Source organism: Drosophila suzukii, chromosome 3 (genome assembly GCF_043229965.1).
Source record: "Drosophila suzukii chromosome 3, CBGP_Dsuzu_IsoJpt1.0, whole genome shotgun sequence".
NCBI lineage: Eukaryota > Metazoa > Arthropoda > Insecta > Diptera > Drosophilidae > Drosophila > Drosophila suzukii.
Window position 1 is genome coordinate 1,907,340 of NC_092082.1, and position 21,329 is coordinate 1,928,668.

Below are 21,329 nucleotides of genomic sequence, written 5' to 3' on the forward strand. Positions count from 1 at the left end.
AAGTACGCACGCACCCATCCCTAGAAAAACCAAAGAAAGAGATAGCTGACCACCTACTACGTTTTCTGTTCGCCTGGTGCTTTATGTCGAAAATTCTCTTGGTTGTCCGAGAAATGGATGGCCGAGTAACATGACATTTCGATGACAATTGCACGATTTCTTAATTTCTAGTACCAGGCGAACAGAAAAATTAGCAGGTTGCTAGTTGGCTGAAATCTATTTGCAAGCTACCTACTAAATGTTATGGTGGCCTGGTGATCTGAGTCGTGAAAGCAATCGATTTTCCTCCGAAATTCATTGCCGCCGGCACACATTCTCAGCCAAATTGCAGGATTTCCGTATTCAAAGTACCAGGCGAACAGAACCTTTAGCAGGTGACCGCCGATCGAGGTGAATTGCAGTCGATCAGCTGATTCCTCAAAGGAACTTCCAAAAACAGCTGTTTTTAAAATGGTTGCCTGGAAAACCACCGTTAGCGGACGATGACTAACCGAAAGTCACCTGCTGAAAGTTTCTGAGCGCCTGGTGTTCGTCGGAATGAAATGCGGAATCACCAAATTGAAGAAAACACATTTCAGAGGCAACAAATAATTTATTTATATTAAAACGCAGCTTATAACTAGCAAATAATCGAGCAAAGGCTTACGAACGAGTATTATTGGCTTAATATCGGGGCTACAGTATAATTTCGCTAGTAAATTCATGGGCAGATGATGACTAACTTAGGGCTACGGAATGCAGTGTAAAACAAGTTAAATGCGCATAACAACTATGTATCTTAGGGACTAGGAGGGTCTGACTAGGATTGATGGGTGACTAGGGCTGATGAGAGTGTTCGAGTGATCCGTGTCCCCTCCTCAGGAATCGCCGCACATCTTGCGCAGCGACGCGGTTAACACTCAGAAGGCGGCCATCGAGGGACTCCGGCTGTTGCGCAGTGGCGTGAGGAGGGGCGTGGCGGGACTGCTGGCGCGGCTGAAGCAACTGGAGCAGCAACTGGAGGCCTCCTCCGCCGCCTCCCCCTCCCCGGTGGCTTTGTGGTGATACGGAATCGGTCGCTTGCGAGCACTGTAAATAAAATCAATATATTAGTAAACGATTTTTGTCCTTGGCTTAGTAACCGAAACATTTAAACGAATAACTCACCAAACTGAAAATCGTAAGGAACACAAAAGATTTGGCTAAAAATCAAACAAAGGAAATCCTATAAAACCATATAAATCGGTAAAGGTGACAAAGTTTATTTTGCGGCTTGGCTAAATTACGGCAAACAAGGATGACACATAATCGGATAGCTACAAAAATATATTAGAGATTGGTGGATAGTATAAAAAATGTCAAATTATAAGTAGTTCCTGAGTCGGCTGAAAGAAATCAAAAATCATTTAGACAAAATCAGGAGTTACGTGTGGTATAAATAAAGTCTGTAATCAATGCAACTCAAGCGGATAATGGATAATAGGAACCAACTAGCGTCTTTTGTTGCGTGGCGATCGACGGCTACAAAATTAAGAAAATAAAACGTGAAATAAAGGATTAATACTCAAAAAAGAAGTTAAATCAACCAAGGCAGCGCAGGAATCCCCTCTAGCTACCTCGTTATGCGACGTCTGTCCAGAAAGCTGGGCGAGCCGCGACGCCTGGGGATGGAGGGTGACCGGGAGCCGGACTGTGATGATGCGGAGCCGCTGCCGGAGGAGGAGCTGCCCGAGCTGCTGTGCGAGGAGCAGCTGGAGCGGGAGGAGTGCGACCCGGAGCGGGACCTGGAACTGCGCGATCCGCTCCGACTGCTGGATGAGCTGTACCGCCTGGGAGGAGAGATTGGATAATCAGTTTTTGGATAACTCCACTGGTGGCTTATAGTTAATACTTACGATCTCGAGCGGCTGCTGGAGTGATGGCGATGATGGCTTCCGCTCGTGCGCCGCTTGCTGCGACTCCGGCTCCTGCGCTCCCGACTCCTGCTCCTGCGAGCCGCACTCTCCGCCGCCGCTGCCGCCGCCACGGTGGCCGTGGATACCTTGGAGACGATGGCGTCCACCAGCGAACTGTCCGCGAGCGCCGCGACTAGGGGCTGTGGATCGTGAATTTTGAAGGGTTTTATAACGATTTTCGGTTTCTGTTGGTGCTGATGGTGATGATGATGGTAGCTAATACTATTGGCAGCCACGGCCGCAGCCGCTGCCGCCGCATTGAAGCTAATGGGACCGCCACCACCCCGGACAAGCGGCGGATGACCCAGCAGCGGAGCACCCTGCCCACCCACGCCCACGCCAGCTCCCGTCAGGGACAGGAGTCCCGGATGCCGGGGTCCGTGCCCGAAGAGAGCCGAGTTGTAGACCAGGCCACGGGCCAGGTGTTGGGCCTGCTGCTGCTGCAGACTGTGCTGATGGTTTTTGCAGATGTTGTAGTGGGTGGCGGTCAGCAGGGGGCCGTGGTTGAGGCGATTGGTGGTGCGGTTGTAGGTGCCCGGCGTGCCGGCCAGGAAGGGCAGCATCCCCGGATTGCTGCCGCTGTTTCCGCTGCTAGTGCTACTGTTGGGATTCGAATGAGGGACCCCGCCACCACCACATGCATGAGGGTTGTTAGTACTATGTCTACTGTTAGGGTTATTGTTCAGAGTGCGGTTGTGGAAGATGCGCTTCCCCGGCGGATGCTGCGGATGTTGCTGCTGCTGCGGCGGGTGATGCAGGTGCTGTGGAGGCGGCCTGTGGTGCATGTGGATCTTGTGACCCACTGTCGGACTCTTGGCCTCGCCATTCGCCGCCACGTGGGGCGTCTTGCAAATGGGCGGTGTGCTGGCGTCCCTTTTCTTGTTGAGCGGCTCCTCCACAGACACGGACAGCTCCTGTTCCGGATCCCGCAGCGGCGCCGGCGACTCCTTGCGCTGCTCCAGCGGCAGGATCACCGCCAAGGGCGGAGGGGGCGTGGTCGTTGTCAGTGGGTTAATCAAAGCGGTCACATTGTTAGCAACAAGGAATTCGCTTAGCGAGTTACGTTTAGTAGCCGTCACCAGGTCGCTGCCACTTACTTCGCTGCCCTCTTTGGCCGGGTCCTTTTCCATGATCCTGATCTTCTGCTTGGCCTTGGCCGCGATCCCCGACTTTAGCTGCTCCAGCATGCGAAGTTCCTGCTGCTCCTCGCGCTCCCGCCTACTCTGCTGGAATTCCTCCAAAGCGGTGCCATCCACTCCTGTTTCGGCATCGCTTCCGTCGTCGCTTTGTGCCCTTAACCGGACCACTGGTGCAGGTTTCGTGGATGGGGCTTCCCTAGCCTTGGACGGCCGCTTCTTGTCCTGGATAATGTCCTGGTAGCGCTCCGGATGCCGTTCGGCAGGCGAGTATCGCAACTCCGAGGAACTTGAGCGGGAACGACGCCTCGCTGGTTTGGGACTCGGATCAACCAGCTTGTTCTTTGACTTCACTACCTGCGGGGAGTTCGAACGCTCCCGCTTCACACTCCTGCGGCGCTCTTTCTTGGGACTAGCTTCCTTCTTTACCTCTTTCGGCTCTGGTGTCCTACTCCTCTTTTTTGTTTTTTTGGGAGTGGGCTTGGGTGATGGCGTCCGAGAGGCAGACGAACTACTACTAGAGCTATCGGAATCCGAGCTAGAGCTGGAAGCCGCCCTCTGTCGCTTGGTCTGCTCCAGGGCCACCATCACCGACTTTGTGCCCAGAATATCGTTCACTGTGTCTTCGGCGGCCTTGAAGGGATTGAAGGCTGGCGTCGGAACCGTCTTCTTGGGCGGCGCCTCTGGGGAATGGGCTGGCGATTGGGATCGGGAATTGCGGCTTAACTTGGTGTCATCGGTTCGCTTCCTGCTCGCATTGGATGGCGATCGTTGACGGCGGTCGTCCTTCTTTTTGGGGCTTCGCTCCTTGGGCGAGTTTGTGGGCCGGGATTCCTTGGCTGGGCGATCCCTGGAGCGCTGCCGTTCCTTGGAGCGTTGCCTGTCCTTGGAGCGCTGCCGCTCCTTGGAGCGTTGCCTGTCCTTGGAGCGTTGACGTTCCCTTGATCGTTGCCTCTCCTTGGAGCGTTGCCTTTCTTTGGAGTGTTGCCTTTCCTTGGAGCGTTGCCTTTCCTTTACTCCTTGCCTATCCTTGGATAGCGGCCTTTCTTTTGATCGTTGCCTCTCGTTGGACCTCTGCTTTTCCTTTGATCGATCCTTGGACCTGTCTCGCCTTTTGTCCACCGATTGTTTTTTATCCTTGGACCTGTGCCTTTCCGTGGATCTTTGTCTATCCTTGGACCTCTGTCTCTCCTTGGATCGCTGTCTTTCCTTGGATCGTTGTCTATCCTTGCTTCTCTGTCTTTCCTTGGACTTGGATCGCTGTCTTTCTTTGGACCGCTGTCTTTCCTTGGATCTCTGTCTCTCCTTGGATCGCTGTCTTTCCCTAGACCGCAATCTTTCCTTAGAACGCAGTCTTTCCCTCGATCGCTGTCTTTCCTTGGACCTCTGCCTGTCCTTTGAGCGCTCTCGCCTTTCCGGCTCCTTGCGTGGTGGGGTAACCGCAGACCGTTCTCTCGACCTGTGACGTCGACTGTCTATGGAGGATTCCTGCGGCCTGGCTTTTGTATCCTTGCGACGCTCTCGAGAACGGCTGCGCGTTGTCGCCTTGTCCTGCTGCGAAGTCTTCTCATCGGACTTGGAAGCCTTAACCCCACGCGACTTGTCCGACTTGTTCTCCTTCCGTGATGGAGAGCTGAAATTATACATATTTAAATTATCATCCTTGAACTGCCCAAAATGTCTACTTACTTTGAGCGCTCCGAATCCGTCGAGCTGGCACGGGCGCGTGACTTCTTTTTCAGCTTCTTGTCGCGTTTTTTCTGCATAATAAAAGATTGTGGAGTGTAAGTGGGCCGACTTGGATGCTAGGCGCTCTTGCTAAGAGTCTAACTGTTAGCAGTAATGTCAAACATAGTTAATTCTTTATGGCATGATAGACTTATGAAGTTCGAGTTTGGTGCTTAAAATTTTGCAGCATTTGACTTTCGCAAGCATTCTCTCTAGGACTGGAAACATTTTGGTTTTTTCTGTATTTGTACAAGAGTTTTGATCGGCTATCACTTCGCACTAGGTATCACATGGTTGTTTATTAGTAGCTTATTAAAGAAAACAGTCAAATGAAAGTACTTACAAAACTACAAGAGAGCCATTGAAAGCTATCCTATATCAATGAAGCGCCAAGGGTTTTTTATAAACAAAATATAAATTTCTTTTCGTTTCTTCAATTTACTTAAATTACTGGATTGATTTTTGTTTGAAAAACAATCTACGTGTAACTGAAAAGTTTTGAATAATTTCGAAAAATGTTGGAAACCAAAAGAGATCGAGAGGCCATCCACAGTAGGAGCTTATATTAATGGTACACAAAAGGATTGAATATGGATAGCCCCTTTGTAACAATGAATTTCTTCTAAGCATCTATAGGAATGAAATAAAGTAAATAGTTGAGAGAGAAATCATAAGTTTATTCTAGAATGCGTTTGAAGCCTTTTTACCTTTTACAATATTTGTGGGTGATTTTTGGTAATTTTTTTTGTTTACTAATAAAGTTGTATGCTTTAGTATTTATAAGGTAGAGAACGGTTTATATGCAGGATTATAGTTCAGTAATCGGTTATTTTGTCAATCGTTATTTTGAATGTTTCATTTGGTGGAAAAAGAAGTAAATAAGCAAGAGAAGAAATGGCGTATGTTTAATATTTGGTGAACAATTGAAACAACGAAACGAAAAGTCAAACGAGTTATCATCATATACAGGTAATAATATCATATGTAAATATATATAGAGAGAGAGGCAGTACTTCCATTCGGATTTTTTGGTCAGACGTAATAATTAGTTGGTTGTTAGTCAAAGGATGAGTCGTACAATAAAGGAATAGAAATATGCATATATGTTACAATATTTGCGGGTGGGAGTGTTGGAGAAAGAGCGTCAGAGCTGGACTCATTACTGGAGAGTACGGTTAGTTCAATCTCATACATGGCCTTAAGGGATTTGGACAAGGAATCATGCACCTCGTCCCCGGCCATTGGGTTTCTCTCCGCGCACCTTTCTCCACGTATCGTTAGCTTAAGTTCGACAGCCTCGGGCCTCTAGCCCTTGCATACCTTGTCCTTCTTGGCTTTCTTGCGGGCACTCTTCGACTCGCGCCGATCCTCCTCGCTGCTGTCGTCCTCCTCATCGCTATCCTTGTCGCTATCCCGGCCACTCTCGCTGTGCTTGCGCTTACGCGACTTTTTCTTCTTCGACTTACTGCAAGTAGAAGGTTAGATCCCATTAAGAATTAGTGAATCCGCAATGTATGTTCATTTGTCAGCTATTCAAAAGTGTCTTTAGGTGCTTGCTACGACACACAGATTGAACAAGGCGCTTTCGGTAGCCCTAGAGCTCCAAAATACTGGTTAGCAGCAATGTATAAATAGGTTTACTTGTGGTTCAGTGCTTTACCTTCATCGAAAACTGCGCAAATTGCTTTGTCTTAACATTATAGAAGGTAATCATAACAATAGAAAGAAAGATGAGAAAGTAATTCGCTTTAAATTTTTGCAACACACAGAGAGACCTCTTAACTTTATCGTTTATTGTATTTTTGTATTTTATTTTCTAGTAGATCTTTACTGGTATTTGGTTTTGTATTATTAGTTGGCAATGCAGTTTCTATGGTTTTATAGATTGTAGAATCGAATTATTACTTACCGCCGGGCAGAGTTTGGGGAAATGTGAATGGGCGAATTGTGGGGGAAATATCTGTGATCAGTTATGGTTAGTTTAGGCTTTGTTTGGTTTGGATTGGGTTATGTTTGGAGTGTTTTGTGTGTGTGAAGTGTTGGCTAGTGGAGAACCCATACGTACTTAGATCCCTGATCACTCTACTCACTCTCGCTGCACACGGATTCAAATAAAAGATTGTCTTGGCAAGTGTTAGGATATCGAAAGTATATATATTGCAGAAAGGCATTTGAAACATTTCACTTGATTGGATTGGTTCTTATATTGGTTTGTAGGATAGTGTTAGCTCGGGTAAAACTAAGTGTGAGTCATTTGTACGTGGCTTTTCGCTTCTTTTTACTTTCTTTCTCATATGAGTCCCTTTTGTGGTTTCAAATGCAATGTAAAAGAAGGAGTAGAGACGAAAAACAAAATGTATTAAGCAGTTGATTGATAGTTACATAGTATCTTTGGTTTTTTCGCGCTCTAAGCGCACGTGTTTACAGTTTACTATGTACGATAAGGAAGAAACCAAAAATCATGACTGTAGAGTCCAAACAAAGAGCAAAGAAAACAAACACAGAGCTACGGTTGTCGAGGGATTGCTGTTTTGGATTCCGGCCAGGACTCTTACCTCTCTTTCTTGTGCTTCTTCGACTTTTTCTTCTTGTCCTTCTTGCGCTCAGGACTGGCCGAACTGGAAGAACATATATTAAAGTTAGTACAATTACTGGGGAACTGTTTATATCTTTTTAACGCACCTCTCTCTGGCGCGCTTCTTGCGCTTCTTCTTGTCCGACTTGGAGACATGCTCGCGCTCATCCCCGCTGGCCACTGCATCGCCTCCATCGCGATCGCGTTCCCGCTCCCGTTCGCGGGAGGGAGTGCGCACTAGGGCATAGCGCTTCCCGGTCTCCTTGTCCTTGCCTGCTGCTGCGGCAGCTGCCGCCGCCGCGAGGCTCTCGCGCTGGGCGTCCAGTTCCTTTTGCAGAGCCACGCTTTTGGCCAGGTCCTCCTTTGCCTTGCGATCGCTGTCGAAGCTGCTGCCCTCCACGAAGTACTCGGATATGTTAAAGGCCTCGCGCAGCTTTGCGTTCTTCTGCTGCTGAGCCTCAGCTATTTGATGGGTGTCGCGAGCGCTGCAAGCAGAAAATTGATGTATTTATATTAATAAGGGTTATATTAATAAGGGTTGAAAGAAGAAGATAGGTAAAACAATTAAAAATGTTCAGATTGCCAAAGTTATATTCCATGGTCAGCACAGATAATGAAAATGAAGAGGCTTAAGTTCTATCATTACAAGCTTTATAGACAAGTCGATATACTCTAAAGCAATGGCTTAAAAATATTCAAATTGGGTTTTGTTTAACTGTGTGGCTACCTTGAGGCCATCGCACTGCCGGCTCCCAGCAGTGTCTCCAGCAGGCTGCTCGAGGAATACTTGAGTAGCTCGAGCAGCACGCTGCCATCGATATTGATTTTGGCCCGTGACGCAGGCAATTCCTTCTGGATGGAGTGCTCAGCTGTTCGGTGAACCGGCTCGAGTGCCGGCTCCGGGTCTTTCAGCTGGCAGGCGCAAGCGCAATCCGAATGCGACCTCTTGGAGACTGCTGGTCGCCTGGTCTTGTTGGCGCCGCTTGCCAACGCCGGCCGCAAGGGCTTGAACTTCCTGGCCACCGCCGCGTAGTTCCACGTGTGGGCGGTCAAACGGAAGCTCTCGTACTTGGCCAGGTACTCCCGGTTGTCGTGCTGGAAGTATGGTGCCTTGCTCTTCCTGCCCCCGTTTGCGGAGGCAGCGGGAACGGAGGAGAGGCTTTCCCCGGATTGGGGACGGGGACTGGGACTGCTTGGGTTGCTGCCGGGGTTGGTGGTGCTCTTTTCGGTGGCGGTGGTGGTGGCGATTGCGTGACCTGCGCGTTTGCGACGCTTGCGGCGTTTCTTCGGCTTCACCACCTGCACTGTGGTGGCCGCCATCGTTGTTGTGGTCGTGGATGCAGTGGCCACAGAGGCAGTTGCTGTGGCTCCCACTGCCGCCATAGCCGTGGATGTTGTGGTGTTACTGTAGATCTCCGAGGAAAGCATTGTGGTTTTTATTGTTTTTAAGTTGTTATTCACTTAAATATTTGTTTTTGTAAGGTGTTCGAGGGGCCTGAATCTTCTTTATAGTTCCAAATTTTTTCTTTTTTTATTATTTATAAATCCATGTATGTGGAAGACAGTGGATCTTCTATAAGTTATTGTTTATTTATTAATCCGTTTATAAAGGGATTATTAATTGTTATATTTAACTCGCGGGTTTTAATAGCTTCTCTTTATAATACAAAAATACATTTAAACTTTATATATCCATGTTTTCGGAAGACAGTGGATTTCAATTATAATTAAGATTTGTAATTTAACTTTTTCGGAATGTTCGATTCGCGATTTTATAGATTTTATATTTTGTAAGTGTAAATAAATGTTTTAACCCATGTAATTGGAAGACAGTGGATTTATGCTTTATATAATTACAAAAATAGTTTGTTTATAAGATATTCTGCTATAATTTCATCGATTACGATTGGAAGACGATGGATTAGCATTTATTTATATTCACCTTGGGCTACATTATGCGAAACCCAAGACTTTTTAATAATTTTTTGTCTTCTTATCCTTCTGGAAGACGCTGGATGTTTTAGGAGACATTGGATTATAACTTCTATTATTATTTGATTAACTCCGATTGCCGCAACTTCGCGCACTTGTCTTCTTCACTTCGCGACTTAGACTAATTAATTACTGACTACGATTGGAAGACTTATTTAGTGATTTGTTGCATTCGTTCGGCTTAGGTATCAAGTGTTGCCTCCGCCGGCCCTGATACCATTTCGATGGGGCCCCACTCTTAGCACTTGCAACAACAACCACTAGAATAGTATACACGACGACGACGACATGAGCGCTTAATCCACGGCTCTGCAGCGGGTTGCAATGCTGATTTAGGGGTGGACAAAGACCAAGGGCTGCCAGTCACCGAATCCACTTCCACCACCACCGGCACTGGGGTTCCCTTCAGCGGGTGCATTTGGGTTGCCTCTCTTCCTCTGGCACACTTGAAGGGCTGCCTGGGTGCCGAGCACTCCCTCCCGTTCATTGGGAACACGCTTTTTATTTTGGTTTTCCCTTTTGATTAGTAGGCTTATGGCTGAATTTGATGCCTGGCTTCCAACGGGGCGGTTATTGATTTTTCCAGCGATTTTCCAGCGCTTATCGGTCTTTTCCTCCCGGGTCCCCTGCGGCGGCTCCTCTCCGCCAACTCCATCGCCTGCCTACCGCTGTCCTCGCCAAGGACACTTAGTCGTTCGATTAAACAGGCGTTAATTGCTTCTAAATTGTATGTACAATTATATATATATATAGAGTTGCTATGTAATGATTCCTGAGCGTGTTGGCCAACTTGCTGTGGCTTTGGAAGACTTGAAGTGACTGAAAGCAGAGCGCATCCCGGAAAATCTTTGCAGCAGCTTTTTCTCTACTTCTCGTCGATTGTGATTGGCCCCCGAATCCAAAATGGGGTGGCAAACTGGGCGCTGCGGCGGCGCATGTGTCTCCTTGTACGTGGTTTACAGCTGTCGTGTGCTGGCCGAGATTTTGCCAGGCCTTCGTTTTGTTTAACCGTTTATTGATTTGTCCACTGGGCGCACGTTTTATTCTAAATTACATAAGCCTTTCAAAAAGGGTTCTACTTACGCTACGCGTCCAAATTCATCCTTTGCCAGATCTGTTTTGCCCTGTCCCATCAACTTCTGGCGGAAGGAGTCCACCTGCGTCTTGATTTCCTCCGGTGTGCGTCTGTGAAGTAGGAATATAGGATAGATAAGATATTTTGCAAGGGTTTAAACTTTAAGCGTGCTTAAATGTACCTTTTAGACTAGCTTAATTAGTTTAATAAGGCCTAAATGGGCGGTTTATAACTATCTAGACAGTGAATTTAGCTAGGAGGTGCTCGGATTTTTTGTCCGCCTGCCCGGACATGCGGATGTCTTCCACTCAAAATAATCTCTACAACTGAAATGCACTTTTTTCACCACCAGCCGAGAGTCCGGGCCACCGGAAGAGTGCTCACATGTGACGCACCAAGGGGGTGGAGGTCGCCCTCGCCCTGCCCGCTCAGGGGTGGCTCGCCACCGGGATGGGGGTTGTTCTACGCTCATTTCGGCGCGTGTGCGTCCGCTCTCTTGCAGGAAAGAGTAGCTACCAGGCGCCAATGTAAACATAAACAGAGGAGGAAGCAACAGACGCCAACCGGCGTTATATAACCCGCGGATTGCCATTACACATTGCCATGTAATTGGCCATATTCGCCCCCCATCTTGCATTTTACTCACCCCTGCTTCTCGAGAATCTCCTCGAATTCCAGGCACTTGACTTCGATCTTGCGCTTACGGTCGTGGTCCAGGATCTCCTTGTTGGGCGGCCTGTTCAGCTGGGCGTCCAGCTTCTTGGTGTCGTCCTCGGCGCGGTAGTCCTTGTCCTTCTTCCCGGGACGCACACACGCCCAGTTTCGCTGCACGTGTCCGTTTGTGCCGGAGCCACGGGGCGTGGTCAGTCCAATGCCGTTGTACATGCTGATTGATGTCCTGCGGGGTCTCCCTTAAACCATCAACGACTCCCGGCGGCCACTGAATGCTCCACCAACGCTGCGGTTCGCAAAGGAAAAATCGATTTCAGTTGCAGTGCGTGCAACTGGGTTGGTGGTGGCTTTGCGTGGTTGCTCACCTGTGTTTTCGATCCTGCAGCGCTGCGCTGGGGATTTATTCAGTGTATTTCCGTAGTTTCGACCACTTTTTTGCCAAAATATGCGAAATATGCAAAAGAATGCCGCCTGAATGTGACCGCGGAATTATTATATCGGTTACACCGTACGGCTTGAAGAAATATACTGAACTAAATAAAATATACCGGAATTACATCAAACGGTCACGCTATTTTGGGAGTGTGTATCCGCTATGCATGGTGGGTGTCTCTGCTTTGACATCTGTGGTTTTTTATAAAACTCCAGCAACGGTCATACTGCTGGACTAGTCAAACGTAAACAAACACATTTACTTTTATTTATTAAGGAAATTGTAATCTATTCCTAAGCTAAAAACATGAGTGATGCAGAGGAACCCAAATCTAAAGCACCCTCAAAGGTTTTCTTCAAGAAGTCAGGACGAAAAAACCTGAGACAACGTAGAAATTCGGATGAAGAAGAAAAGGAGGAACAGTAAGTGCTTAAAATATTATAATTGAAGCCCATTAAAGAGTGCATTTCTTTTTAGACTCACCCTTGATGAGATTAAGGAGCGACAGCGCCTAAGACAGCGGCCCAATGGCGTCAGCTTAGTAGGCCTAGCGCTGGGCAAGAAGATCGCTCCCGAGGAGGAGCTGGCCATCAAGGATCCCTTCAACGTGAAGACTGGCGGCCTGGTCAACATGCAGCAGCTGAAATCCGGCAAGATGAAGGAGGCGGACGACGCCTACGACGTGGGCATTGGCACCCAGTTCTCGGCGGAGACGAACAAGCGGGATGAGGACGAGGAGATGATGAAGTACATCGAGCAGGAGCTGCAGAAGCGCAAGGGAGGCGGCACAGAAGCCGCAGCGGAGGACGATGGGGATGTGAACAAATACCTGACGCCCGAGGACGCCGCTCTGTACGCCCTGCCCGACCATCTCAGGCAGTCGTCCTCCCACAGATCCGAGGAGATGCTGTCCAATCAAATGCTTAATGGTATTCCGGAGGTGGACCTGGGCATTGTGGCCAAGATCCGCAACATCGAGGCAACCGAAGATGCCAAGCAAAAGCTGCTGCAGGATGCTAAAAACAAGAAGGACGGACCCTCGCAGTTTGTGCCCACCAACATGGCGGTGAACTTCATGCAGCACAATCGATGTGGGTCTATGCAATGTATCGATGTTTATGTAGATTCACTAACTTTTGTCACTTCCAGTCAATATCGAGGATAACAGCGATCAAAGAAGGCGCAAACGGGAGGAGAGGGAAGGCAACAAGTCTGCCCAGCATCAAACCAACCCCAATGGAGTCAAACGGGCCACAGATGACTACCACTATGACAAGTTTAGGAAGCAATTTCGCAGATATTAAAAGTGCCAGCAATAAAAAGTACAAATATTTTCTTTTAGGAGCAACAATCTTTTATTCTTCAATTCACTTAAACATATTTTAAAATTATATCCATTCACCGGGCCACTTCTGTAAAATAAAACAAACAGGCGATTAGTTATGGTTAAAAAATATACGCAAATTAGTTATGGGTTTTGTGATCAGTGGGAGACAAAATTAATTTCAAAGCAACGCATGACTGAAGCTCAATGAGATTCCTACTCAAAATATCATCAGAACGAACTAGGGTTTAATTTACGAATTACTAAAATGAATACACACCTTAGAAGAAGTAAACCAAGGATCCAGATAATCTTTGGAACAACTGTAATAGAATAAATTTTTTCATTAGTTCAAAATATTAAAACGTAGCTTTCTCTTATTAAATTCTTCAATCAGTTAGAGATTAAAATTGATTTCATAGCAACGCATGACTGAAGCTCAATGAGATTCCTACTCGATATATCATCAGTGAGAACACACTTATAATCTACCAGTTTCTACAACTTATACACACCTTAAAAGAAAGCCAACATCCCGATACACTTTGAAACAACTGAAATAAATCAAAAAGGTATTGATTAGATAAGAATTTAAAATCAATCCTTTGTTGTTGAAAATGTTTTTATCAGTGAGAGATTAAATTTGATTTCATGGTTATTTCAATGAGATTCCTACTCAAAATATCATCATCGACTTTATTTTCATAAACTCAAATAATAATTACCTTTTCAGTCAGCAAGTTGAACTAATCGTTGCTTGAAGATATAACCTGCGAATAAGTAAAACAATGTTATCAACTAGCACTCATCAGTGGCACATCTAACTCACCTTAGTTAATGATGTGGTCCATCCTGGAAGACAAAAACTGAAAATGATATAAAGCCCGCCCAAATTGAAAAACCACACTTAGTTTTTGAGTGGTTTTATTATACCCAGACAACTTTGAAACGTTCATCCTCGCTCTACCGTGTCAGCTTAGCAATATTTGTTTATAGAAAAGACTCTACATGTAAAATGTAGACCGCGATGACCATTCCACACTTTACCGCAGATTGCACCGCTTATATGATGCCGATCTTGTTGGCAATGTCCAGGGCATCGTAGTCGCGCGCCAGGCGCACATAGGCCTTCTTCTGGCCATCGGGGCGGATGAGCACGTTGACCTTGGCCACCTTGATGTCGTAGAGCTTGCGCACTGCGGCACGCACGTGGTTCTTGTTGGCGCGCAGGTGTGTGAGGAAGACCAGGGTGTTGTTGTCCTCGATCTTCTTCATGGCCGCCTCGGTGGTCAGAGGGTACTTGATGATGTTGTAGGCGTCCATGCGGTTCCTGGTGGGCACCGACTTCCTGGGGTACTTGGGACTCCTGGGCAGCTTCAGGGTGGTGGGCCTACGGAAGTGCACGTTGGTGCGGATTTTGCGGGCGCGGGTGCCGAAGGCGCCCTTGATGATCTGATGGATTGGGAAAAGAAGGGTTAATCAGAGACTCCAGGGAATCAGTAACCAAACTCCATACCTTCTTCTGGACCTTCTTGGCGTTCAGCAGAGCCACAGCCTTGGCCTTGGCGGTTCCCTTGGCGGGCTTGGTGCCGGGCTTCACACCCTTCTTGGCCTTGGCGGCCGCACGAGCCTTGGCGGAGAGCTTGGCCAGCACGGACTGGGGCTTCTTGCCGGCGAGGATCTTCTTCTTGGCATCCTTGCCCTTGGCCTTGGTGGCCACGGTCTTCTTCACGGCCGCGGGCTTCTTAGCAGCACCAGCGGCAGCTGGCTTCTTGGCAGCGGCAGAAGCGGGCTTCTTGGCCGCTGGAGCAGCAGCCTTCTTGGGAGCAGCGGCCGCTGGCTTGGCGGCAGCCGGAGCAGCCTCCTTCTTGCCGGCAGCAGGAGCCGCAGCAGCCTTCTTCTGCTCTGGCTTCTTGTCGCCAGGCTTGGCTGTAAAAGAGGAGCGAATAGTCCAAATCCAGATTAGTAAACATGTTCCGCGCACAAAGTTAGGTTAGGCCTGATCGATCAGCAAGGCAATGGGACGCTTCTCCACTTGACTAGCCCCAATAAAATCGGGGATTAGCTTTACATTTAACACTCTTTCAGTTTACTTTGCCATTTGAGACACACACTTAAGCATTCCCACGCAGACACACCGCACGTGGCGAAACTATAAGTCGTGTATTTAAACACATTTCTTCATTAAAATCGCGATATTCCGCACAATATTCGTTTCCCACTTGTAGTCCCTGCTTTCGCCTTGCTTTTGCTGATCAATTCACGCATTTTTCGCTTATTTTTTAATGAAAAATCCTTACCGGATTTCTCGGTTGGCTTTTTGGGTGGCATTTCTACGAGAAAAAGAAATGAAAAGGAAAACTGAGGGGCAGTTGTCAAAAAGCGGAAGCCCGATTTGACAGAAGGGTGGCCAGATCGCTGCAATTTCGCGCCTAACAGCTCACTGTTGCTGTGCTTAACAGCACTGCTTAGCCACTTAACAGGGGCGAAAGAGTTGTTATCTTGACGTTGTGCGAACGCAACACAGCTGGAAAAATGTTTGGCAACGCCTTTGGTTGACAATTAAAAACGGTTACTTTTTGAAATATAATTTAAAATTATAGTTAAAATAAACAAAACTGTTAAAAAAAATGTAAAGAAATTTAACATCAATGACATGAATTTTTATAAGGTATTATTAAAATATTTTATTCAACGACTTAATTAAAACTTAAGGTAAGACATGCAGGCTAGCAAGCACAGCCACTCTTTTGAGGAGAAAAGCGACCACTAAAAAAGTTTCGTAAATCTGAAAAAAACTCTTGACAAGAGTTACATATATAAATTGCTTTAAGTAACCTTACCAAAAGTTTGCGATTTAACTGATGACTGATGAGCCTGTTCTTGTGGCTTACTTTTATTTGACTTAATGTCCTGCTTAACAGCTTCTTCAAAAGCCAGGCCAGCAATTCTTTGAAAGAATTCCGTGACCTTAAAACCAGATCGCGCTGAAACCGACCAATATTCCGCCTGAAGTTCGGCAGCTGCCACGCCCGCCAATCGCTCCATTCGCACAAACTCCTCCTTTGTCTTAAAAAAATGACAATTACCATTTAAATTCTTTGTGAACAAATAACACTTACCAAGAGATCTGCTTTTGTGCCCACTAAAAAGACCAAGGGCCTTGAGCTTGTATTGTAGTTGAGTGCGCTATTGAGCCACTTTTTAGCCGATTCCAGGGAATCCCGCTTGGACATATCATAGGTAACCACTATCACTGTAATTTAAAGGGATATACATATTTGTCCCTATTAAATTTAAAGTTAACTAAGACTTACCACTTGCATTGCGATAATAGGCTCCTGCTATGCATTTAAAACGCTCCTGGCCAGCTGTGTCCCACCTGAAAATATAGCACATTTACAAACAGAACTGATACTATTCCTTAGAGATCTGAACCCACATTTCTAGACTGTAGTTGTGACCCAGAATACTGAAATTCTCCAGCTCAAAGTCCACGCCAATGGTGGCTTTGTAATTCGACTGGAATTTGTCGTAGCAAAACCTGAAGAAAAATGGGTTAGTTAATGAAATTCAATTAAATCTGTAGTTCTATACTAACCGATTGACAATGGCCGTCTTGCCCACCGAGCAATCGCCCACGAAGATGACCTTGCAGGGTCGGAACTTGGGCTTACGTGGCGTCTCCAGGTGATAGCGCACCTGGGGGGCGAAGTCCCGTTCCCGACTGAGCGGAGTCTGGGCGGGACTGTAGGCCGGGGGCAGGTGCCTCAGGTGGGTGCGAGGATCGTGCATGACCACCGTGGGCGGATTGGGCAACAGCAGGTTCTGCCGCAGTTGATGAGGCATGGCGAACGTCTATATCTCGACTAAATGAGCTCTAAAACTGGGTGAGCCAGCCACGTCGTCATCGCAAACCACAAACTCTGTCGGTGGCTTGAACTTGGTGGCTATCATATGCTCAAGGTGCCGGTGGCTACCTTATACCCCGGGCTGTGTTTTGCATTGTAAATGCAGGTGATTGATAAGAAATGGTTGGGTGTGCGTTAGTTCCGATAGGAAAAAGGCCTCAAGGTGTCAGCCTAGCTGAGCTTTAATGTTAGAGTGGTTTTGTGGCCATATAATGTTAGCAGTTGTGGCTACAATAGTAATTGAACAAATAATTAAGTCTTCAAAAGAAAGCACTTCCTTTATTTTCTTTCCATATGTTTTTCGAATATTTACCATCTCTATAATACACTGATCAAGCTCTAGTTTGCTTCCTTCCCCCGGGATAGCCAAAGTACCCCACGCTCTTCACCTGCTTGCGGAGATCGGGCTGCATGGACAGGGCCTTGAAGATGGCTCTTTTGAGCTGCTTGTACTGAAAGTGTGGCGGGAAGGGCATGTCCTCGAAGGACAGCATCAGCAGGTTGCCGGCCTCATTTCCCACGGCCAGCGAACGACCGCAGTGGGTGAACCTGAAAGTCACACCCAAAATGATCAAATCACATAAAAGGATCCTCAGTCCAAACCCACTTGAAGGTGGTGTAAAAGATCTCTGCATCGATTACGGTGGAGGACACTGGCTTCATGGTGCTGTTGCGCAGATCCCAGATGTCCACTGTGCTGCGACTCAGGGAAACCAGGATGGTGGAGTGAGTACGGCTCCAGCGGGCGCAGTGAACCGGAGACAGGTGATGTTGGAGGGTGACAATGGGCAGCAAGATGCCAGCCAACCAAATGCGAATGCACCTGGAAGGAACACCTTAAATAAAACCCCATTGAAATCCTAGTAACCCTCACCAATCACTGCCGCAGGTAAGGTACAGCCTTGGAGACCAGGGGGAGAACTCCATGCAGGCAGCCGGTCCATCGTGCACCTGTCTCAATTCCAGATGCTGCAGCGGGTAGTTCGTGGAGCACTTGTACAGGGTTCCCTCGTCGGTGAGAACATAGTATATATCCGCCTGCACGGGATCAAGGACTATCTCCAGACATTGCGGGTGCCTGTTGGCCAGTAGGGAAGCCGCAGGAGGATGTCGCTCGATGGGAACCCCCTCTAGCTCGCCCTCAGCCCGCTGCAAACGCTGCTGCTCGAATCCCAGCATGTTGGGACTGTTAATTAGACGGTATTTAGTCACCGCTCCCGCTTGGGAGGTGGCCAAAAAGGGTGTGATATGGGGATTCCTGGATCCCACATCTCCCTCGAAATAAATCCACTTGATAGCCGTAACTGGCTCGAAATGCGGCGAGGATGAGCGTTGCGAAATGGCTAGTGGAGGGAGATCCTGACTGGAGATGTCCCTCACCTGAACACCTCCATTATGGAGTCCTATGGCCAAGAGTTGAGGTTGGGTGGGTGAAAACTCCACGGTGACCACGGGCACCTGGTAGTTGTAACGCCTTTCCGGGTTCACCGGGTTCTTGATGTTCCACACATAGACCCATCCGCATCTGGGTAACTTGCTGACCTTGCCATGGCTGTAGACCCCGTAGGCCACGGCCATTATGTCACCATTACTGGGACAAAAGCTCACATCGCTCACTGCCTGGTGAACCTTGCGATTGGAAGAGGGTGGGCTCAGTCTCCACAACAGTCCCAATCGGTACTTGAACTTTACATCCTCGGCCAGAGGATCTGGCAGGGCCATGTTCCTATACCTCCTCTGCTGGGGCTCGAACACATTGCTGGCCAGGATGCGCATGGTCAGCATGAGAGCGAGTCGAAACCCAGGCAGACTGTTGATCGCCACAAACTGATCCACTCCGCCCACGTGATAGGTGGTTATCTCCATCTTCTTCTCGCCCTGCACCTGGACACTCGTGGTGGACTTCTCTAGATCCGTGTAGGTATCGTACATCTCAAAGTTGGAGACATAGGATCCCATCTGGGCGGTGGTCAGCCGTTCGGTGTTCACTAGTCTCGATTTCATAAGCGCCGTCATGGTTTGGGTGTCTGCATCCACGGTTCTTCTGGTCTTGTCCGTTCCCGAGAGCAGCTCGTCGTACTTCCGGTTGTCCTCCATCACCAGACGACCCTCATCCGTGTCCGCCAAGGCGGTCATGCTGCGTCTTTCGAAGAGCACCATAATGGGAGTCTTTCGGAGGAGCACCTTGATAAAGGGCGTGGCTGGGGGACGAGCGGAGGCGGCGGAACGGGCGGAGGGAGCAGGCTCCTTTAAGTAATCCGGTTCCTCAAAAGTGGGTGATATGGGTTTGTCCAGCTGCAGCTTGTAGAGATTGATCTGGGGGAATGGGTTAAAAGTTAAGATATATTTTATGTATAGCTAGGAACCCACCCCCATGGCTATATCATCCAGAGAAGCCCTCATCACACATTTTGTACGATACTCTGGGGTTCGTAGCTTCTGCAGCTGCTGCTGCTCCGTTTCAGGAGCCCTCATCAGCGGATGCTCCTTGATCATCTTGCTCAGCTGCTCGAAGTCCGCAGTGCGGTAATCCTTCCTCAAAGGTCGGGACATTTTTCTCAGATTAATTAGAAAATAGCGCGTGCCGGCGTTTCCTTAACTTGTTTACTGCGAGTGCAGACATGGCAACACAATAATAATATATGGGTGCTATAACTACGGGGGCTTCAAGTTACAACATGGCATATTCCATTAGCGGTCTTACACATGGCTGCTCTCCTTGCATCCATAAATATTTATAACACATATATTAAAACACGCAACCGAAATGCATAATAGATGCAAAGTCGGGGTGACTATGGTGAGCATACTATATTATTGATTTATTGGGTTTAAAATAGCTTAAAATGTATGTTAAATTTTTAAACTTTTCATGTCAAATATTCAGAGCATTTTCTAATGTGAAAGCTTCAACAAAGAGGAAAACAAATCATCGGTGGCTTGAGCTGTGACCTGTCACAAGAAAATCCCCGAAGCGGAGAAAGGAAAAACAACGAGCGACTGCCAACTACAATCTACAAACTAGCAACAAATGAAATTTGTATTCGTATTCCAATTAGACGCGTACCAAAAGCAATTTGCCGGTGCGATGGAGGCAGTAGAAGAAATAGTAAATAGTAAAGGGTCTTTAATTCCGCCACATAGCCTGACAATGGCCCAAAGATGAGCCGCGGAGGAAGAAGCACTTGGCCATATGTGTACGATTGTTAGTGGTAAGCCGTACACAGAACAAAATTGGATCAGTTTGGTAATAATATTTTAGGATAAATGTTCAACGAACCATTTTAAAAGCCTAGAAAGTGTACAAGAACATTTTAGAGACCATCCTTCACTTAGATGTTCCGATAAGGATATATGTTAATCCAGAAGTGTAATTGTCACCATCCACACCAAAGATTGAATAATAAATATAACCGCTTTCTAATTTCTTACTTATGCCCCCAAATTCTGGATACAAAATGTACTACCAACTTAAAAAAAAATTTCAAAATCTTCCAAAATTGTATCAAACATTAATAGGGTAGCTTACAGTACCTTCATATTCTCAGATATTCTAAAAATTATAGAAAAATTACAAACATAAAATTAATATCAACAATTACAATGAAGAATTTTAGTGTTATTAATTGTTCTCTGTGCAGATATAGAAGTCTAAAAGAAGTTGTTTATGTTAATTTGGCGTTATGCTTCGCTACGCTGATTCGCTTAATGAACAGGCAGCAAAGTAGAGGAGGATAAAGAGGAGGAGGAGGGCCAAAGTGAGGAGATGGCCAAGTGCAATATGTCAAATTGAGGGGGCAACCGGGCAAATGATGGCCAGAAAGAACAAGTTAGGTTCGCTTGGGCCAAAAGCGGGAACCGTCAACGCATCAAAGCGTTAAGCAATAAATGTGCAGGCAGCGAAAAGAGTTAGGACCTAAGATATATATTCAAGAAAGGCTAAAAACAATAGCCGGCTGTCTTGCAGGTTGCGTGCATTTTGAACTCTGCACGAGCCAACGATCATTATTGTTATTGCTGGGTTGTTGGTTGGTTAATGTTGTTGTGGTCGCTGTTACACATTTTGGAGCAGTGGAGCAACAAAAACTACATACAGTCAGCGAAATTCACTGAACCGCCACCAACGCAACGCCAACTGCGACTGCGACTTCGGCTGCGACTGCGCAGTCGAACACTGAATTAACTTGTCCATCTTCCATTTGCCAAAAAAGAAAAAATTAAAAACAATTTACAGAAGACGTGTGAAAAATGTATCAAGCAAAATAATAGATTAAATCATAATTTAAAAGCGATCACCAGGGGTTTTAAAGCACCTATAGAGGTGCTTAAAAGTATGCAACAAAATATTTCAAACTCGAATGAGCCCTTTTCGAAGTAGGACCTATTTGTTTCGCTGCATACTTTTATACACTTCTACAATGGATTTAAAAGGCCTAGTTATTTAATTTTATTAAATTTATTAAAATATGTTTAAAGTACAAACAAATATTTTAAGCTTGATGTAACAGTTGGGAATATTTTAAGTTAAATAATTTATTATTACTCTTAT

At 46.8% G+C, this 21,329-nt stretch overlaps 5 protein-coding genes and 3 non-coding genes across 19 annotated transcripts; 1 reads left to right on the forward strand and 7 right to left on the reverse strand.

The window, feature by feature from the left end:
- Positions 1–572: 572 nt before the first annotated feature.
- On the reverse strand, positions 573–11,629 carry Srrm234 (Serine-arginine repetitive matrix 2/3/4). 12 transcript variants are annotated; one of them, XM_070996826.1, is made up of 12 exons: positions 11,478–11,629; positions 11,087–11,398; positions 10,449–10,550; positions 7,481–7,858; positions 7,354–7,416; positions 6,119–6,263; positions 5,142–5,171; positions 4,760–4,830; positions 3,032–4,703; positions 1,875–2,074; positions 1,596–1,808; positions 573–1,068 (listed from the first exon to the last, which is right to left on the reverse strand). In XM_070996826.1, exons 2-12 carry the CDS (start codon positions 11,323–11,325, stop codon positions 900–902), a joined length of 3,282 nt encoding a protein of 1,093 aa, XP_070852927.1. In that variant the 5' UTR covers positions 11,326–11,398; positions 11,478–11,629; the 3' UTR covers positions 573–899. The 12 variants fall into 12 exon arrangements, with proteins under 12 accessions (XP_070852927.1, XP_036670248.2, XP_065720106.2 ...); XM_070996827.1 differs by lacking the exon at positions 573–1,068 and adding an exon at positions 1,218–1,500; XM_036814353.3 differs by lacking the exon at positions 5,142–5,171.
- A 137-nt stretch (positions 11,630–11,766) lies between these two features.
- LOC108013526 (splicing factor C9orf78) lies at positions 11,767–12,886 on the forward strand. The gene is made up of 3 exons (XM_017079422.4): positions 11,767–11,967; positions 12,023–12,636; positions 12,695–12,886. The coding sequence occupies exons 1-3, from the start codon at positions 11,852–11,854 to the stop codon at positions 12,847–12,849; spliced, it is 885 nt and encodes a 294-aa protein (XP_016934911.2). The 5' UTR covers positions 11,767–11,851; the 3' UTR covers positions 12,850–12,886.
- A 132-nt stretch (positions 12,887–13,018) lies between these two features.
- LOC118877189 (small nucleolar RNA Me28S-Am2634) lies at positions 13,019–13,113 on the reverse strand. The gene has a single exon (XR_005014129.1). It is a non-coding gene; the product is annotated as a small nucleolar RNA Me28S-Am2634 (small nucleolar RNA).
- A 139-nt stretch (positions 13,114–13,252) lies between these two features.
- On the reverse strand, positions 13,253–13,347 carry LOC118877188 (small nucleolar RNA Me28S-Am2634). Its single transcript, XR_005014128.2, has one exon. It is a non-coding gene; the product is annotated as a small nucleolar RNA Me28S-Am2634 (small nucleolar RNA).
- Positions 13,348–13,485: 138 nt separating this feature from the next.
- On the reverse strand, positions 13,486–13,567 carry LOC118877190 (small nucleolar RNA Me28S-Am2634). The gene has a single exon (XR_005014130.2). It is a non-coding gene; the product is annotated as a small nucleolar RNA Me28S-Am2634 (small nucleolar RNA).
- A 209-nt stretch (positions 13,568–13,776) lies between these two features.
- On the reverse strand, positions 13,777–15,200 carry RpL23A (ribosomal protein L23A). Its single transcript, XM_017079423.4, has 3 exons — positions 15,170–15,200; positions 14,386–14,798; positions 13,777–14,321 (listed from the first exon to the last, which is right to left on the reverse strand). Exons 1-3 carry the CDS (start codon positions 15,198–15,200, stop codon positions 13,932–13,934), a joined length of 834 nt encoding a protein of 277 aa, XP_016934912.2. The 3' UTR covers positions 13,777–13,931.
- A 327-nt stretch (positions 15,201–15,527) lies between these two features.
- RabX5 (RAS oncogene family member RabX5) lies at positions 15,528–16,718 on the reverse strand. The gene is made up of 6 exons (XM_017079389.4): positions 16,471–16,718; positions 16,312–16,413; positions 16,187–16,251; positions 15,992–16,125; positions 15,713–15,938; positions 15,528–15,657 (listed from the first exon to the last, which is right to left on the reverse strand). Exons 1-6 carry the CDS (start codon positions 16,716–16,718, stop codon positions 15,599–15,601), a joined length of 834 nt encoding a protein of 277 aa, XP_016934878.2. The 3' UTR covers positions 15,528–15,598.
- A 394-nt stretch (positions 16,719–17,112) lies between these two features.
- Positions 17,113–20,054, reverse strand: LOC108013502 (dynein axonemal intermediate chain 4). The gene is made up of 4 exons (XM_017079388.4): positions 19,151–20,054; positions 17,655–19,096; positions 17,388–17,603; positions 17,113–17,329 (listed from the first exon to the last, which is right to left on the reverse strand). Exons 1-4 carry the CDS (start codon positions 19,331–19,333, stop codon positions 17,113–17,115), a joined length of 2,058 nt encoding a protein of 685 aa, XP_016934877.2. The 5' UTR covers positions 19,334–20,054.
- Between the last annotated feature and the right edge of the window lie 1,275 nt (positions 20,055–21,329).